Below are 19,457 nucleotides of genomic sequence, written 5' to 3'. Positions count from 1 at the left end.
TAATTTCACATTATAATTCCAAACATTTGCTGAGAAAACAGAAAAAAAAAAAACCTCTAGGGGGTTATTGGGGTTTTTTTCCCCCTCACCCTGAAGAACTAGAACAGTTCTGTATGAAAGAAAGCTAAAGATTAGGGCTCTTCAACTTGGAAAAGAGACTACAGAGATGGGATATGATAAAAGTTTATAAAATCACAAGTGAGGTGGAAAGATTAAACAGGGAATAATTATGTAACCCTTCAAACAGCATTACAACGGGAGGACTCTCCAGCAAACAATGAGCAAACTGAAAAACTAATTGCAGAAAGCATTTTTATCACAATTAAGGGTACAAAAGAGGTTTGGATGAGTTTCTGGAAGAAAAGTCTATAAAAAATAATTCCTCAGGTAAATTTGGGAAAGTCATTTGTTTTCCTTTGAAATAAGCTACAAGAAACAGATCTACTTTTTGGGATCCGCCAGGTACTTGTGACCTGAATTGACGACCATGCTGAGCTGGATAGAGTCTGGTCTCACTCAGTATGGTTTTTATGTTCTTATGATCATCTTGCAGGAGGGAGGCCTAAAGACCACCAAGAACTGGAACTTGAGACTCGGGAGCTCAGGATGAATAGTTGGGATCATAAGAAAGAGGAGAGGAGCGAAAAAGAGCTCTATTCTTTCTACTCTCCTCCTCTTCCTTATTTCCAGTGATCCGTCATCTCTTGCTCCACTAGTAATCAATTCCCAGCCAGTGGCATAGTAAGGGGGGAGGGGCAGGGGTGCCATCCCTCCCCCCTCTCCACTCCCCCCTACCTCTCTAGATCTTCGCCAGCACGAGCAACTTCTCCAGCCTATTGCTCACACCAGCTTGGTTCCCCTCTGAATCACTTCTGGGTCAAGGGGCCAGGAAGTGACATCAAAGGGAAATCCAAAGCTGGTGCGAGGAGCATGCTGGAGATTTAGAGGTAAGGGAGAGCACGAGTGTAGAGTGGGGGGCCAGGAGGAGCGATGGGGCTCGGAGAGGAGGGCGCGGGGGCATCACCGCCCCAGGCGCCGCCTACCCTTACTTCACCGCTGTCTCCAGCCATCCTTCTCCCACTAGTGCTCCATGAGGGATACAGAGAAGAAAGAGAGAGAGTGTGTGTGTGCGTGCATGTGTGTGCGTGATCTGACCCTGCTCCAGTCCCCCCCTTCCCCCACCCCACAGTTCCACTTCCTTCTTAACTACAAATTAAACCCTGGTTAAAACGAACCTTTTCCAATTCCAATGTAAAAACACCGCTCCAAAAATATAATTAAGTATGCAGGGAAGTTCCTGAAATTCTTTTCTCAATTAAAGTAATTAAAATTAAGAAAAGATGCAACTTAATTCCAAAACCACTGATTGAAGAAGAACACTGAAGGCAGCAGTAAATTATCTCCGATAAAAGGAGCTTGCCTCTTCATGTCTCCTGTGGCTTCTGCAACGACAAGAAACAATGGGAGAGGGTGGAATGGTAGAAGCAGGTAGGAGGGAGAATCACAGTGAGTGCTCCTCCAGTCTCACACCGGTTTTAACCCCCTGCCACATTCAAGCTGACATGGTCACAACTTATTGCCCGTAAGGAGAACAGGAGAAAATTTAAACCGCCACCATTCAAGAGACTTTCATAAGAACATAAGACTTGCCATACTGGGACAGACCAAAGGTCCATTAAGCCCAGTATCCTGTTTCTAACAGTGGCCAACCCAGGTCCCAAGTACCTAGCTAGATCCCAAGTAGTAAAACAGCTTTTATGCTGCTTATCCTAGGAATAAGCAGTGGATTTCCCCGGGCCATCTCAATAATGGCCTATGAACTTCTCTTTTAGGAAATTATCCAAACCTTTTTTTAAACCCCGCTAAGCTAACTGATTTCACCACATTCTCCAGCAACGAATTCCAGAGTTTAATTACACACTGTGTGAAGAAATATTTTATCCGGTTTGCTTTACATCTGCTACTTAGTAGCGCCATCACATCAGGAGTGCAGGAGCAGAATACTTTTCTATGATTCCACTTTGGAGTCATCTGAGATATCCTTTCAGATCCCTGTGCTCCTGACTTTGGCTCCTAGTGAGAAAATGCCCTCTGGGTATAGGCTGCTCACCCCTGTTTTCCCCTGCCCTCTGCTCTCTCACCGTCTGGAAGTTGTGGAGCTCTACCAAAGTCTTCTTGTCCACATTGACCTGCCCCTTCAGCTTGCAGTGGAAGGCCTCCTGCACGGGTCTGTATGGCGCAATATCTTCCAAGGACAGTAGCAGCGGAGGGAGCTCACTGGGGTGCTCGGCTGAACGTCGCTCTGTGGCTTCTGAACACACACACACACAAAAAAAATCATCTATCAGTTCCCTTTACCTTATCTAGACAGGGCAAGTACAAGGATACTCTATGCAAGGCATTCTGCGTACACTGAGTTTACACAAACGACATATGAAAAATTAAATTTTACTTTTGTGCAGAGGGGGCAGGCCTGGGTCAGAGAGTGGGTGTTTCTGCCCTAATCAGCATAGCTACATTGCTTTGTGCTAGCTGACTAGTGCGGGATTAGAACGTGGGGCCTTACTGCCTACAAAATAGGTGTTGGTAAGGGCTCATATGCCAATTTTTAATAATGCCCATGTGCCAATGGCAGCATTAGCGTATGCCCAAAAACAAAATTCAAAAATTCACAACCAACAACAGTTACAAAAATCAAAACAAAAATATTCTTCAAATGTAAGACTGAATAAATACATCAATTATCTGGCATATTTCCTTAAAGGTTAGATCGTCGGTGGCAAAGAAGAAAGGCCTCAGACCATATGTCCGTTTTCACATACCAGCCCAATGGCTGTTCAGCCAATACGGACAACAGTTTCAATCACCGGCCTTCCTCCATCACCCCCAATTAATGTGCAAATATCATGCTGTGCAAAATTACACTTTTAATGTATAAATAATATCAAAATGTAAAAATCCACTTATCTTAGTGGTATCAGGCAACTTGTTCTAGAAACTCATTCTAATTCGGACAAGCCCGTTTCGCAGTATCTTCTTCAGAGAATCAGACCACACATACGTACTTGCAACAACGGAGCTAAATCTCAAAAGGTTCACATGGCCCATATCATCTTACAGAAATGCTCGTATAATGGCGCCATTCTTTAGGGTTTTGGCCAGGTACTAGTGACCTGTATTGGCCACCGTGAGAACGGGCTACTGGGCTTGATGGACCATTGGTCTGACCCAGTAAGGCTATTCTTATGTTCTTAACCAGAGTTACTTTGAAAATGGGAACTGGCAAAGCAGGATTCCAGTCACTTCTGCCCTATTATGACTACAGAAACTCCACAGATGGGGTCCAATGGGGTGGGGATAGGAGACGGTCCAGGAGGGGGGTTTCAGTTCTAAATGTCTGGGGCTTATTTCATGTTGACCAAAAGAAAAAAAAAAAAGGAAAGGAAAAATAAAACCGAATTCTTGAGAGTTTCTTGTTTCATTTCCGTGTTGAAAGGAAACAAAGTTTTTAGTTGCATTTTTTCACATTGTTAAACAGCAAAGGGCTGATTCTATAAACAGACATCCTGATTGTAGGTAGCGGTAGGCAGATGGCCTACACTGTAGGCATTTTCGCGGGTCTAGGGAGATGCCTTGGGCAGCCCTAGGTGTCTCCCCAGAGCCGCAACAGATGTCTGAAATGTAGGCCTACATTTCAAACAGACGTGGTTACTGAACTGATCGCAACAAGGAAATCTCCCTGACACGATCAGCTGAGTAACTGTGGCAGGATAACCCCCCACCACCACCACCACCACCACGAAGTCAGCCCGCAGGAGGGATGCCCACTCCCTCCTGCTGAAACCCCTGAATACCCCACCCATGAAATAAGCTGGCAGGAGTGATGCCCACTCCCTCCTGCTGAAACCCCTGAATACCCCACCCATGAAATAAGCTGGCAGGAGTGATGCCCACTCCCTCCTACCCCGGAACCCTCTGAGGCAAGCTGGGCAGGAGGGATACTAACTCCCTCCTGCTGCCACACTTCCCCCTGAACTCAAACCCCCTAAACCTGAATCCCCCCTGACACCCCCCAAGGCTCAGGCCCTGCACCCCTAACTCTACCCCCAAGCCCACCCATACCTTTCAGTTGAATGTACAGCAGGAGGAATGCTCACACCCTCCACCAAATACGCTCATCTTTCCAAAATGGCGGGCCTTCCCCTTCCTGGTGCATTCTGGGATGCACCAGGGAGGGAACTAAGGCTCTGATTGACTCAGATGCGTAAGGATTCTCCCATAGGAGTCTGTGCCAACCGGAGACTTAGGCCACTCCTACTTAGGCCTAAGACTCCGGTTGGCCCAGGTGCCTAAGGCCCCTCTTATGGGAGGAACCTTAGGCATCTGAGCCAATCAGAGCCTTAGGCCTCTCCCTGGTGCATCCCAGAATGCACCAGGAAGTAGAAGGCCCGCCATTTTGGAGTGTTCAGCAGCAGACAAATTTGGTTTGCAAGAGCATACACTCTTTTTCTCTTTAGAAACGGTCGGCTTGGGGGTCCGTTCCAGCGGGGCACCCGACACTGTCTTCGCTCCTCCCCCATTCCAGCAGGGTAGAGCCGACGGAGGAGGGCTGCAGTCCGGCCATCGGACCAACGGTTGGCTCGGGGGCCCGTTCAAGCTGGACTTCAGTTTTGACTGTTTTGATTTTATTTTCAATTCCTTTTAGTTTATGATATATTTTTTAATCTCACTTATTGTTTTACCACTTATTTTGTTTTATTTTATCATTCAAATTTCATTTAAATTTCCCCAGAATTCTATTGCTTCAACGGTTCTCCCTCTGCATCTATTCTTATCTCCCCTCTTTTTTCAACCTTTCAAAGTCCTTTAGATCAATGTAGTCTTATTAGAATGTTTATTTTCTTATTTTTCTCATCTATTCTCTATTTTATTTCTTCATTACTCTACTAATTGTCATTTTTCCAGGTACTTTAGTTAAATTGTGAGCCTTCGGGACAGTAAGGGAATTTCTAAGTACCTATTTTACTTATAATTTTAATGCACCCTATTGTCTATTTTTCTGTAAACCGCTTAGAATCCTAACGGAGTTTAGCGGTATATAAGAAATAAATTACATTACATTTAGTATTTCAATATTAAGGACATTGATGAAAGGCAATAAGCAGTTGACACTTTTCAATTTCTTTCACAAAAATATCATTCAGACTCCTGAAGCAGGCCATAGGGACGAAATACATATGTGTTGAATCCAAAATAGATATACGGTAATAAAGAAACTGAGCACCCAAAGGTGCCTTCACTGTCTTTCTTGCCTGAATTACAACAAGATGACATGGCATAAGCGATGAAATTTAACAGATGCAATTCTGTCCATATGGAAACTAATCAGAAAGGAGGAAGGAGGAAAGATGTTCTCCTTGGATCACGCAGAATCATGACCAACTCTTCCGCCGATTGCAAGAAGTAAAGGCTTTCATTTTCATGAAAAAAAAAATCTTACATAAATTCCCAAACGGTCATTTGAATAGTGATACTAACTAACGCTGCTTAACCCTTTCAGGACCATAAGGATCGTAGGCCAATTTTTGTGGTTTTGACGACATTTTTATGGTAAAAAGGCTTGCAGATGCCAAAAAATTGATTTTTTTTGTGAAATATCATTATTTTTATTTAAAAAAAAAATCACACTTCTGGCTTATGGACAGTGTGGCAAGTGAATCTTCTCGTCAATCTGGCAACGACGCTAATGAATGAATGTCGGAACCAGTTTGTTTACATAAAGGCAGTATCATATGGAATCCGTACATATCAAATTTAGAACTGTAGACTATCCCAATCAAAATTTATAGGATTTTAAAGTTATGGGACAAATAGGTCCCTTGGTCCTGAAAGGGTTAACCAGTTCATACACTTTTTTTAAAAAAATGCAGGGATCGTCATATTTTGCTCAAAGGGATGACTCGATCGCTTTGTCTTGTCTAATGATATTGCCATCAACTGACCATATTTCTTATCACTGAGACTGTGCTGTGTGACTGTAACTTTAATCTTTGCCAACATACAGTATACTTCATAACCCCTCACAGGAATTTTCAGAGTAAAGGTGCTGGACTTAACTACAGTATTGTTATCTCTGATCCCTATACAGGTCAATCAAGCTAATACATATGAGATTTCATTGTATTTCCCATAATGCATAATATCATTCATGAGGTCGTCGCATTTTCTGAGCCAGAGTTCAGCTGATTTTTATTGATTTTTTTTTTTTTTTTTAATTCTATTCTGCGCAATCTCACAGTTCTAGTTGGATTCCAACTATCCAAGTTTCCAAGCTTATTATATGATTTGATTAATCGCCTTTTCCAGATTCTAAGCGATGTACAGCTAAAAATTACAAATTTGGGGAAACATACATAACTAACAAAATTAATAATAAACATATTAAAATATCATAAAAATACATAACATAAAATAACTTGACTAAACATAACTAACAAGACTGTTTAACATACATGATCAAATAAAGGGAAAGTTGAAGGAAGAAATACAATTCAATATAAAAGAAACAATTAAGGTAAAATAACATTGGGAAAAGGGGAAGAAATTTAATATAAAATATTAAAAATGAAAAGAATTCAGCTAATCACTAGAAGCGTCTTTAAAAAGGAAGCCCTTAAGTTTGCTCTTAAATTTGTCAAGAATTCGTTCTTCTCTTAGATAAATTGGCAGGGCATTCCAAGCTAGGGGAGCCGTAACTGAAAAAATAGAATGACATCGTGTACTAATAACTTTTAATGAAGGAACAACCAATAGATGTTGTTCTGTTGACCGTAATATTCTAGAAGTATTATAGGGAATTAAAACTTTATAAATAAATGCTGGGGTTTTGAAAATTATAGATTTGAAAGTGAGCAAACATATTTTATACATTATTCGATAGGCATAAGAAAAATAAACAAACATGACTAACAACATCCAATTCCATCATCAAAATATCAGAACACATCTGATACAAAGTGTACGAGGAGGTACTGGAAAGTTCTCAGCCTAACCGAGAGGAAAATGATGTGGATACGGTTCAATGAATGATCTGAAACAATGTCAAAATATAGAATTTTGTTTCTGCAAATTGGCCCTTAACGAAACACAATAACGCTCAGAATTTAGGAAGTTGGTTGGTTGGGCTGAGACCTTTTCAGCACCCGCCTCATAGTGTGAAGAGTTTCAGCCTCTAGTAACCAGAGCTGAGATTGTGATGTCACAATGACTCATTCCACCAATAACAGCCAACCTCATCCGTGATGTCACAATGGCTTGATTGTCCTATACTTGGCTTTTATTACATACGAGGGGGTGCTGAAAAGTTCTCAGCCCAACCAAGAAGAGAATGACGTGGATAGGGTTCAATCAATGATCTCAAACAATGTCAAAACGGAGAATTTCGTTTCTGCAAATTGGCACTTCCCGAAATAAGATAACGCTCTTTTCAGCTACGGTGGCACCGTAACGCTCAGAATTTAGGAAGTTGATTGGTTGTGCTGTGAACTTTTCAGCACCCCCTCGTATCATACCATGGCTTTCCTGAACAAATATGTTTTTAATTGGTTCCTAAAGACTGTGAGTGATTCTACCTTGAGCTGGAAAATATGCGTTAGCTCTACCAAAAATGGCTCTATCTTCTTTGAATAAGAACATAAGAATTGACACTGCTGAGTCAGACCAGTGGTCCATCATGCCCAGCAGTCCGCTCACGCGGCGGCCCTCTGGTCTAAGACCAGCACCCTAATTGAGACTAGCCCTATCAGCGCCCATTCTTATTCAGCAGGAATTTGTCTAACTTTGTCTTGAATCCCTGGAGGGTGTTTTCCCCTATAACAGCCTCTGGAAGGGCGTTCCAGCTTTCTACCACTCTCTGGGTGAAGAACTTCCTTACGCTTGTACGGAATCTATCCCCTTTCAACTTTAGAGAGTGCCCTCTCGTTCTCCCTACCTCGTTTTAAACAGTCTGGTGCTGATATTCAGGTAGGAGAGACTGTTAGCTGATTATCTCTCAATGACTGGGTGCTCCCTGGATTTCACTATCCAGTTAGTGCCAGAGAGGTTAGGGAGCAGAGCCAAGATCTACCCAGTTTTTCAGTCCGCTGAAGTTAGGACAGCAAAAGGTTGTCCTAACTTTTTCCAGGTAGCTATCCGAATATCAGTGCTGAATATTGACTGGCATTTCCAGCTGCCAGGCATGTCTCAGATATTCAGTGCCAGTATCCAGATTAGGCCCACCACTGAATATTTTTATATTTTATATTTCACTGGAAAAATCTTCCTCCTTGTCTAAGAGGCTGTAATTCCTATTTTGTTTTTTTTTAAAAAAAATTTTTAATTCTCCCCCCTTATGAAATTGCGTTAGGCTTTTTTTATTGACGGCCGTGGCGGTATTAGCTCCAATGCTCATAGGAATTCTATGGGGTTCAGAGTTTTTACCGTCACAGCAGGTGATACAAAAACCTGACACGGCTTCATAAAACGGAGGGGGGTTGTTATTTCAAACCTCATAAGCTCAATCTTAAAGGAGAGCTACTGTATTATCCTTTTATATGCTTTTCTGTAAACCTCGTTGATCCTGTCTTGTTATAGGGAATTTTGTAGTATAGAAGATGAAAGAATAGAATAGAATATCCAAATCAAATTCTGCCCACAGGATCAGTGCCTTAAAGATCGCTGACCACAGTGGGTTAAATGTAGGACCTTCAATAATCTTTTTTTTAAAGGCAAAGAAAAACTTTAATGGTTCATACTTCACCTTTTAACATCTCTTTGAACTCCTGCAGTAAGACGTCATGAGTGACTTCAGCTCCAGCTGGTCCTGGAGGTCCCTGGGGACCTGGGGGCCCTGGTGGTCCTGTAAGGCCACGCTTAGAAAGCAGCCAAAAGAAACCATAAGAGTCAAATCCAGTCAGCAGTCTACATTACATTATAACCTCTGATCCCTCATTCCATTGATATATCATTTATTTCAATAGTTAGACATTTAGGTCCTGATTCTATAAAGTCTGTCTACATTTAGGCGTTGATATCAATGCCTGCTTTAATTGAGTGATGGGCTTAATTGGTGCTGATATCGACACTCAACACCTCACAATCAGCCTTAATTGGACTTAATTGAAAGGCACCTAACTCAAAAACACGTGATTCTATAAAAAGTAGGCGCCTAGCCAAAGTGCCTACAATATGCTTTTTCCCCCTACAAACCCGAAGCAATCTTCAGGCAATTCCCTCCCCCTTTCAATCCCTCTTACATTCCCTCCCCTACAACCCTTTTCTTCTGTAACATTCCTCTCATGCATTTGTAATTTGCTGAATGTCCAGCCTTCTTTCGATGTGAACCGCCTAGAAGTCATCTGATTATGGCAGTATAGAAAAATAAAGTTATTATTATTATGATTATTATTATTATTAATAAAAGTGGGCCAAGTTAAGGGCAGATCATGGGTGTGTTTTTAAGTTAGGCGTCTCTTTGTGAATCAGGTGCCGTTAGGCTCTGATATTGGCACCTAACTTTAGCCATAGAAAACACTGGCATAAATTGAAGATGCCTACATGTTAGGATGCTGAGCACCGCCTACGCTGAGCGTGATTCTATAATGGGCACCTATGTTTTACAGAATTGGTGTTGATATTGGTGCCTAACTTTAGGCAGACTTTATGGAATCAGGGCCTTAGATTCCATACTAGGTTGGCTTGTAGCCTTTTGAAGGTCACCAGTGACACTAAAGGTGTAAGGACAGCAGTATGCAAGTACAAGAAGCACAGAACATACCAACCCTACTGAACCAGTGGTTCTCAACTCATCTTACTAGGTTTTCATGATATTCACAATAAATATCTATGACCTAGATCTGCATATAATGGAGGCAGCATGCGCAAATCTATCTACTCATTGTGGATATCTGAAAACCAGAATAGCTAGGTATGTCCCAAGGACTGGGTTCAGACCCACTGTCCTAGATGAAGATCTCAACATTGAAAATTAGCGAGGAATGGCCTAGAGGTCAGAGCAGGAGGCTGAGAGCCAGGAAACAGTTGTCTAAATCTCATTTCACTCACTGATACTCCTTATGACCAGTGGCGTACCAAGGATGGGCGAGGGGAGGGGAGCGGTCCGCCCCGGGTGCACGCCCCAAGGGAGTGCACAGCTGGCCACTCTCCCTATTCTGCTGCTGCTGCCTTTCCTTAACCAGCAGCAGCGGCAGTAAACAGGGGTGTCCGCGGGTGCTCACCGACGTTGCTCAGCTTCTGGCTGGCTTCCCTGCTGAAAGCCGCAGTCGTCCAATCCTCACGCGATCAGCGGCTGCATCGGAAGTGTTCTCTCTGATGTCACAATGTCAGAGAGAAGGCTTCCAATGCAGCCGCGGATTGGTGAGGTGTAGATGCCCGTGGCTTTCAGCAGGGGAACCGGCCAGACATGCTGGACAGGGAAGGGGGGAGGGTAGAAATGCTGGGCGGGGAAGAGAGAGAGGGTAGAAATACTGCACAGGGAAGGGGGAAGGGTAGAAATGCTGCACAGGGAAGGGGGGAGGGTAGAAATACTGCACAGGCAAGGGGGGGGGGAAAATGCTGCAAAGGCAAGGGGAGAGACATGCTGCTGCACAGGGAAGGGGGAGGGTAGAAATACTGCACAGGGAAGGGGGAGGGTAGAAATGCTGGAAAGGCAAGGGGGGAAGAAATGCTGCTGCTGCACAGGGAAGGGGGATAGAAATGCTGCAGCAGCACCCAATTGGGGAGCGAGAGGGAAGGAGGGAAAAGGAAGACAAGGGAGAGGAACAAGAGATGCCAAGACCATGGGAGGGAGGGAAAGGAAAAAAGGAAAGGAGATACCAGACCATGGAGGGGAAGGAAGAGATGCCATAGCATGAGGGAAGGGAAGGAGATAGAGATACCACACCATGGTGTGGAGTGGGAAGAAAGGAAGGAAAGGAGAAGAGAAAGAGAGAGATGCCAAAGCATAGGGGAGGGGGTGGAGACAGAAAAATGGAGAGGGGATAAAGCTGAAATGAATCATGTGCAAAGGAGAGAAGGGACCCCAGATATACAGTTTATTGAAGGGAAATAGAAAGAGGGAAGATGCCATATGGAAGAGAGAGAGGGTGGGCAGTAGATGGAAGGGGTAGAGAGAGAGGGCAGAAGCTGGGTGGAAAGGGTAAAGAGAGGGCAGATGTTGCATGGAAGGGATAGAAAACAAACGCTGTATAGAAAGAAGAGAGCAAAGAGAAGATGATTAAAGCAGAAACGACAAAAGGTAGAAAGATTTTTTTTGTTGCTTTACTTAGGATCAAGTAGTATTGTAACTGTATTGATAAAAGTTTATAAATAGGAAATGGAAATAAGGCAATTTTTTGGACTAAACCCCTTTCCTCAGGACAGGATACCATAACAGCAGTATACTGTACTGTTCTGAAGAAAGATTTGGCCTCTGAAAGCTAACTGAAAAATGGATTAGTCCAATAAAATGGTATTTTCTTATTTCTCATTATTTGTTTTATTTTTATTTGTTAATTTGTAAAGTGGTGATTGTTATGTATCAGTTTTTTCAAATTTACATCTACTGTCTTTATATTTTGCACAGTATTAGAGGACATGTATTACTGTTTTTGTGGTGTTGCATTGTATGCAGAGTCTGGTTTCTAGGCAGTTCAGTTTAACTTTTGTCTACATATTTTTATTTTTAGTTTGTGATTATTCCATATTGGGCAAGGGTGTATCTGTCTGTGTGTATGAAAGGGACATGGCTTTCTGATAGCATCGACTGTACAGGATCAATTGACTGTGCAGGATCTGGTTTGTTTAGTTTTACAATGTATGTATTGGTGTTCTAGTGCTCACTGCAGTGTTTAAGATGCTGCCTTTTCCTAGGTACACTCTTGTGCAATATGTGGATTGTTACTAAAAATCATATTTTTGATATAGATGGGGGTGTCAAAAAATGATGGGCCCCGGGTGTCACATATGCTAGATATGCCACTGCTTATGACTTTGGACAATTCACATTACCCCAAGTACTGACTTAGCTGTAAGGCCCCTTGGGGTGGAACCTACCTATTATAACTCATCCGGACCATGCAGCCCCTATAATTCCAAATCTCTGTAACGTAATAGATATTCTAAGAAAGTCACTTTTTCCCTCTGTTCTTCGTCTACTAAATGTAGCTAAGACTTTCTAGCATCATTATTCTCCACTTCAGGGGAGGACCTGGAACTAGTCCCTGACTTCTCCAGATCAGACTCGCAACGCAAAACCCATGAATGAAGAAAACATCTTAAGAAACGAATCAGTCTTTTCCAGATTCATAGCATTGCAGCATGAGCTCCAGAAACTCTTAGCATCTGACAAAAAGGGACTTAGGAGGTCGCAAAAGCTCATATAGTTGGCCAAATGTAAAATATCACAAAATGCAAAGAACTCAGTTTTCACCAGGACCTATGCCCATTAAAGAGTTAACTGCCTTAACTGAAGACCCTAAAGGCAGCAATTTCTTCACCGATACTGGATTACTGAAATATTTTCTCAGGTTACCAGACAGGCTGACAAAAAGATTGCAGCTGAACTTAAAAGCTAGATGGTTCATGAGAAAAATAGATGAGATACAGTAATGCCCTTGCTCAAGCATTTACACTGGCTGCCTGTGAAACTCCATGCACAATTCATGTTGATAACCTTGATATTACATCATTAAAAGGGTCAAATTGAATGGAATGGAATATCCCTTTAAGGAATTTGAAGTCTACTCTCTAGAGTAGTGGTTCCCAACCCTGTCCTGGAGGAACACCAGGCCAATTGGGTTTTCAGGCTAGCCCTAATGAATATGCATGAAGCAAATTTGCATGCCTATCACTTCCATCATATGCAAATCTCTCTCATGCATATTCATTAGGGCTAGCCTGAAAACCCGATTGGCCTGGTGTTCCTCCAGGACAGGGTTGGGAATCACTGCTCTAGAAGATGACCAGGACATAGGCAAGGGCTTTTTGGCCCTGATTCTGTAAAGTCCAGCTAAAACTAAGTGCTGATATAGGCAGCAATTCTATAACATGTATACGGCCATTATAGAATCACACTTAACATTGCCTACTGTACAGTATATTCTTGAACATAAACTGCCCTGAATATAAACCGAAGAAACCCCAATCATGGTACATGGGCTTGTTGTGCCACTGGGGCTTCCGTGCATCTGAGAAGCTGAACGTTATGTCCTTGGTAGTTTCACTACCAGCAGGGCCTCCCAAGGCGGACAGGTTTCAACGGAGGTATCAGAGTAATGCGGTTATCCACGGGGACGGGAACGGTGATGAATTTTGTCACCGTGTCATTCTCTAACCCTAGTTATTGGCTCCGACGCTCATAGAATGCCTATGAGCGTCGGAAGTAATACCGCTGCAGCCGGTGATAAAAAAAAGCCTAACGTGGCTTTGTAAAAAGGGGAGGAGGGGTAAGTTACGCACCAATATCAGTGCCTAAATTTAGGCAGACTTTATAGAATCAGGGCCTTTCTGATGTGGAACCTTTAGTATGGAACCATCTATCTGTAGATGTTCAGTCATAGCTGAATTACTTATGATTTCAAAAGAAAATGAAAACCTATTTCCCTGTGCTTAATCCTGGCGGCATATTTGATCTGCAGTCATATTAGAAGGGTGGAAGTAAGGCTTGTCGGCTGGTTTGTTTTTTTTTCCTCTTTTGTCTCTACATTGTGTAAATTGCAAACCACTAGAGATGTGTTGCTTCTTGTCTTTTTCAAAATAGAACAATAGAAAGAAAGAAAAAAACCCTAGATATTTTGGTTTTTTTTTCCTTGTGTCATTAATAACATGCATTCTTACACAATGTGCAGTATTTAAGAATGGCAACCCCTAATAACAAAGAGAATGCCAAAAATGAAATACTTCTTGGAGCGAAAAACTAAACAATATGAAAAATTGTCCAGTGCATACGCTTAAAAACTGCTAGGAAGGACTTTTGGGCCTGATTTGGCAACGTATAAACTGCTATATTAAATTAGATTCAATTAAACTACATAATTATATCCCCTGTGGCAAGCAGGCGGGAGTTTTATGGATTTCACTGATGTTTAATTAGAAAATTGGACTGGCAGAACCACTATTCTTTTTTCAGCCTAACCAAATAATTATTACATCTGGAAAATAAGACCATGCTTACTAAGTCAGGTATCAGGGTTTGTACTACTCGTGAACAAGAACATCCTGCCAACAATAATATTCACAATCAATAGACACGTGAAGGGTAACTTTATAAGGGGATGCCTAGTTTAAAAAGGTTAAGTAGGTGTTATTTGCTAAAGACATATGAGGGGCATTTTCAAAAGAATGTCCAAGTCAAATAAACAAATAAATAAAGCACAACAACTGGGTGTAGAATAAACAAAGTATTGTTCCAAAGTTTGATAATCACAAAAAACAAAAAGGGAACAATGCACAGAAATTTTTAACACCTTTTAAACCCGAATGGTGCTCAGAATCCACGGATGGATAGGAAAAAGCTTAACGTGGGGAACAAACCCCTAAAGCATTTTTCACGGAATCTATCATTGCACCACCGATTTTGGTAGAAAGGTGATTAAAAGTGTTTCTAAAAAACCGGTGTAATATTATTATATGTCCATAAAGTGAATAAATATCCATTGCATAAAAGCTTCAAAAATGGTGAACTTAATCAGACTTAACTTAAATGTCCATACAGCGATGGTCCGGCAGGGTTCTATTTAAGTTAAGTCTGATTAAGTTCACCATTTTTGAAGCTTTTATGCATTGGATATTTATTCACTTTATGGACATATAATAATATTACACCGGTTTTTAAGAAACACTTTTAATCACCTTTCTACCAAAATCAATGGTGCAATGATAGATTCCGTGAAAAATGCTTTAGGGGTTTGTTCCCCACGTTAAGCTTTTTCCTATCCATCCCGTGGATTCTGAGCACCATTCGGGTTTAAAAGAAGCAAGTCAGAATTGGGACATCTTGCTCATAAAGTCTAAAAGAAGCTATCCATTACATAATTACACGGGGACAAACTTGTCCCCGTCCCCAAAGGAACTCAATTTCACCGGCCCGGCCCTGTGAGTTTTGTCCCGGCCCCTGCCCCGTTCCTGTAAGCTCTGCCTTAACCGCACAAGCCTCAAATGCTTATGATTTTAAAGTGTCTGAGGCTTGTGCAGATGAGGACAGAGTTGTAAAAATGGGGTTAGGGACAGGAAAAGAACTCGTGGGGACGGGACGGGAAAATGAGTTCCCGCGGGGATGGGGGAAAAATTTGTCCCCGTGTCATTCTCTACATATCCATCTCACAGCCAGTTTTGAACAGGAAAAAAGGTCAGGATTTCCTGTTCGAAAATACATGAGAAAGACGTTCTTGCACTGAAAACATCCAAAATAAACAGTCATTTTCCAAAATGAAATATCCAAAATATGAATGCCAGAAAAAGCAGGCCCAAAAACATTCATCTGGCATCATTTATACAAAAGTGTCCACACAGATGTCCCTGCAGAGCAGATGGGCAACCTAGTGGTCAGTGCAATGGACTTTAAACATTGGGACCCAAGTACTAATCCCACCTTAATTCCTTTATATGTTATTGTTAGCTCTCCAAGAACAGATAAAAACCTACTTGTACCTAAAAGTACACCAGTACAAGAGCAATCACACTTTCAGGTGTCTTATAAATTCAGGTACAGTAGGTGTTTCTGTGTAAGGGGGCTCATATACCGTATATACTCAAATATAAGCCGAGCCAAAAAAATGGCTCAAAAATGGGGGTCTCGGCTTATATTTGGGTCAGCGTCCACCCACCCACCCCCCTCCCAGACTTGTAAGCCTCCGTTGGGCCTGCCGTATAACCTGGTAGGGTGGCCCTCTCCTGATGTGATTTCTTTTCAAAACCTGGACAAAGTACTAGGTTTTGAAAAGCCATCTGGACCCCCGGATCTCAAAAGGAGGACTTGACCGGGGAAATCAGGATGTCTGGTAACCCTAGGTCCCAGGATCACACCCTACCATAACCCCCTTATATTGTATATTGAACTCTCCTAAACCCACCCATAATCCACTGTACCCAACTGTACACCACAACAATAGCTCTTATGCCTACAGATGTCACCTATATGATGTACGCTCTAGGTGAGTTTTGATGGGCTCACGCTTTCCACCACAAGTGTAGTAATTAGAGTGGGACATAGGCCTGGGTCCCCTTCTCTGTCGTCCATTGCACTGACCGCCAGGCTACTCCAGAGACCTGCTTGCTGCTCTAATACGACTGGTGATAACATTTGAAGCTGTCATACAGGCAGGTATGTACTGTTTCATTCACATCTTTGGGGGGGGGGGGGGATCATTCTTATATCCTTCCAGTAGTCATCTGCTCAGTTTGGGCACCTTTTTGGCACTTATTCATTGTTAGAACAAGTCTGTCCCCAAACATCCAAATTGTGCCCCAGACATATCCTTAAATGTTTGATTATGGCAGAAAAGCATTCAAGTCATAAGCCTGCCCTTACCACACCTCTAACACACACCCCTTTGAGATTTAGACAAACTACTGATGAACACCATTGAAATCCATCAAAAAAATAGGTTTTGAAAAATAGCAACTTGGAAGTGTTTGGCAAGAAAAACGTCCATCTGCCCTGTTGTGCCACGTTGTGGATATTTTCTTTTCTTTTTTTAAAATCTTTATTCATTTTTAAACTTATAATAAGTGTGATAACATATCCATACAAATAACCATAAATATATCACTTAATAATCAACAATGATACATATAATATTCTCTTATCTCCCCCCTCCCCACCCTTATCTATCATATAATCAATACTTATACAACATGTAACAATAAAAATTCCCTCCCTCCCACCCCATAATTGAACTTGTAAATTTAAGGGAAACAAGATTTTTCTAATCATTACAATACATCTCGAAGCAGGGACTTTAGATCATTTATTATTCTATTGTCCATTCATTATGAATTTTTGGAAATCAATTTGGGACCAAATTAATTGTTTATTAGATAACCCTGTGGCATTATCATATGATACTGTGCTGTTTGGTATGGCAATGAGAGAAAAAGTCAGATATCTACAAATAATAACAAATTATTACTTATAATGACTGGGGTTGCCATTCAACAAATTACATATAATTGGAAAAATTGGAATAGATTAAATTATAATTTTTGGTGGAACTCCTTATGTCATATTTATAAAATGGAGAGACTTATTGCAATACAACAGGGTTGTTTCAGGAAATTTCAAGATATTTGGGAGCCATTAACAAAGTATTGTTTTGGATATTTTCTTATTTCAAAATAGAAACATAGAAATATGATGGCAGATAAAGGCCAAATGGCCCATCCAGTCTGCCCACCCGCAGTAACCATTATCTCTTCCTCTCTCTAATGGAAACATAGAAACATGATGGCAGATAAAATGAGCCCCTATATTATAAAATACAAGGGTAAGTTGCAGAAATCATGCCCACCTTACATGTGTGGACACTTACACGTTTAACTCTAGTGAAAAAATCCAAATGGTACACATGTCTCAATCCTGTTTGTTTGCTGACATTGCCTAAACAAACTTACTAATTTCTTGTCTTTTCCTTTGCATTTCTTTTTGGAATTGTTGCCATCATCAGGTCGATGGACAAAACTAATCCATGTTTTCCGAGGGTCGGTTATTTCTGGATCTGGGTCTTCTGAAAGCTGTGAACAGAAATGTGGTAACATTAAACGGATCTAACTATTCCAGAAATGAAATAGCACACGGCTGAAATCAGAGAACGAAACCAGCCTAGGAATCTCAGTGCTAACTGTGAATCATGTGGAGACTGAGAAGTATGAAGAAATGCAATCGGAAACCATGAAAATGTGGCAGACAGATACATAATATTTCCCATCATTTCGGGAGCCATAAGGTTTGATTAAAAGGAATTTTCAAGTACACCGTGATAAGTTGCCCATGTATGTTACATCTCCTGATCTTCACAGCAAGCTCCCTTTGGCACAATGCAGTGAATGTTAGAAAGTTCGAGAGACTGAAAACAGCTGCATAACCTGGCTTAGGAGTGAGGTTCATTATTTTCATGAGATGTGGAAAATGAAGAAAAATCAGGACCCCCCCAAAATCTATGTGCAAACTATTAATACAAACCAGTCAGATGCAATATAAACTGAAAAATATAAGAGGAGAAAAAGACTTCAGTGAATGTAATAATCACCTACTACTACAGTGGTGCCTCACACAACAAACTTAATTGGTTCCAGGAGCAAGTTTGTTATGCGAAAAGTTCGTTATGTGAAACGCGTTTTCCCATAACAATACATGTTAAAAAAAATTATTCGTTCTGCAGCATAAAATATGCTAAGATGACATAAAAAAAGATAAATTTGTCAAAATGGTGAAAATGGTGGTCTTGCTGAGGCCAAACTCTTTGACGAGGTCACACTGTTTTACCCCACATTCACTCCTTCTAATTATTTCCCGTTTCATTTCAACAGAAATCACCTTCCTGCTTTTTTTAGAAGCCATGATATATAAAAAATATTGAGTTTATCTTAAAAGGACGACTGTATACAGTGAGAGAGGGCAGTTAAGCGCAGTGACTAACGACTGCCTGCAGTGCCTGCGCGGAAGGATGCAATACATCGGCAGCTCGGGCGACTTCGTTGTGTGAAACGAAGTTCGTTGTGTGAAGTTCGTTGTGTGAAACGAAGTTCGTTGTGTGAATCAAGACATGAAGTTCGTTGTGTGCAGCGTTCGTTGTGCGAGGCGTTCGTTATGCGAGGCACCACTGTATTAATTATTTCTGTAGCGCTACCAGACGCACGAAGAGCTGCACAGAGTCACAAAGAAGTCACAAAGAAGAAGAAAACAGTCCCTGCTTGAAAGAGCTTACAATCTAAACAGACAAACAGGATGGCATGGATACAGTAAAGGGGAACGGTTAATCTGCTGGCTGGGTTGGTGGGCAGTGGGGAGTACAGGACAATCAAGCCATTGTGACATCACTGATGAGCTTCGCTCTTAAGCATTGGTGGAATGAGGCATTATGATGTCACAATCTCAGCTCTGCTTCCCAAAGACTGAAACTCTTCACACTACCACTACTACTACTACTACTATTAATTATTTCTATAGAGCTACCAGACACACGCAGCGCTGTACAGAGTCACAAAGAAGAAAACAGTCCCTGCTCGAAAGAGCTTGCAATCTAAACAGCTAAGACAGACAAACAGGATGGCATGGAAATAGTTCAGGGGAACGGTTAATCAGCTGGCTGGGATGGAGGGCACAAGAGTAGGGTTAAGGATTAAAGGCTATATAAAAAAGGTGGGTTTTCAGTCTACTTTTAAACACGGGAAGGGAAGGGGATTGATGGACAAACTTGGGTAAT

At 41.6% G+C, this 19,457-nt stretch overlaps 1 protein-coding gene across 2 annotated transcripts in view; it reads right to left on the bottom strand.

Annotated features, from left to right (window-relative positions):
- Positions 1-19,457, bottom strand: part of C1QTNF12 (C1q and TNF related 12) — a 98,857-nt gene that overhangs the window by 28,102 nt on the left and 51,298 nt on the right. For both annotated transcript variants that reach the window (XM_033922972.1, XM_033922973.1), the window contains 3 exons: positions 17,647-17,766; positions 8,798-8,909; positions 2,142-2,311 (listed from right to left, as the gene is read on the bottom strand). In XM_033922972.1, coding sequence (XP_033778863.1) covers positions 2,142-2,311; positions 8,798-8,909; positions 17,647-17,766 — 402 coding nt within the window. The remainder of the gene's footprint in view (positions 1-2,141; positions 2,312-8,797; positions 8,910-17,646; positions 17,767-19,457) is intronic.

This window comes from Geotrypetes seraphini, chromosome 15, assembly GCF_902459505.1.
Source record: "Geotrypetes seraphini chromosome 15, aGeoSer1.1, whole genome shotgun sequence".
In the NCBI taxonomy this organism is placed as follows: Eukaryota; Metazoa; Chordata; class Amphibia; order Gymnophiona; family Dermophiidae; genus Geotrypetes; species Geotrypetes seraphini.
The sequence above is the reverse complement of the archived record's forward strand: the minus strand, read 5'-3'. Positions and strand labels throughout refer to the sequence as shown.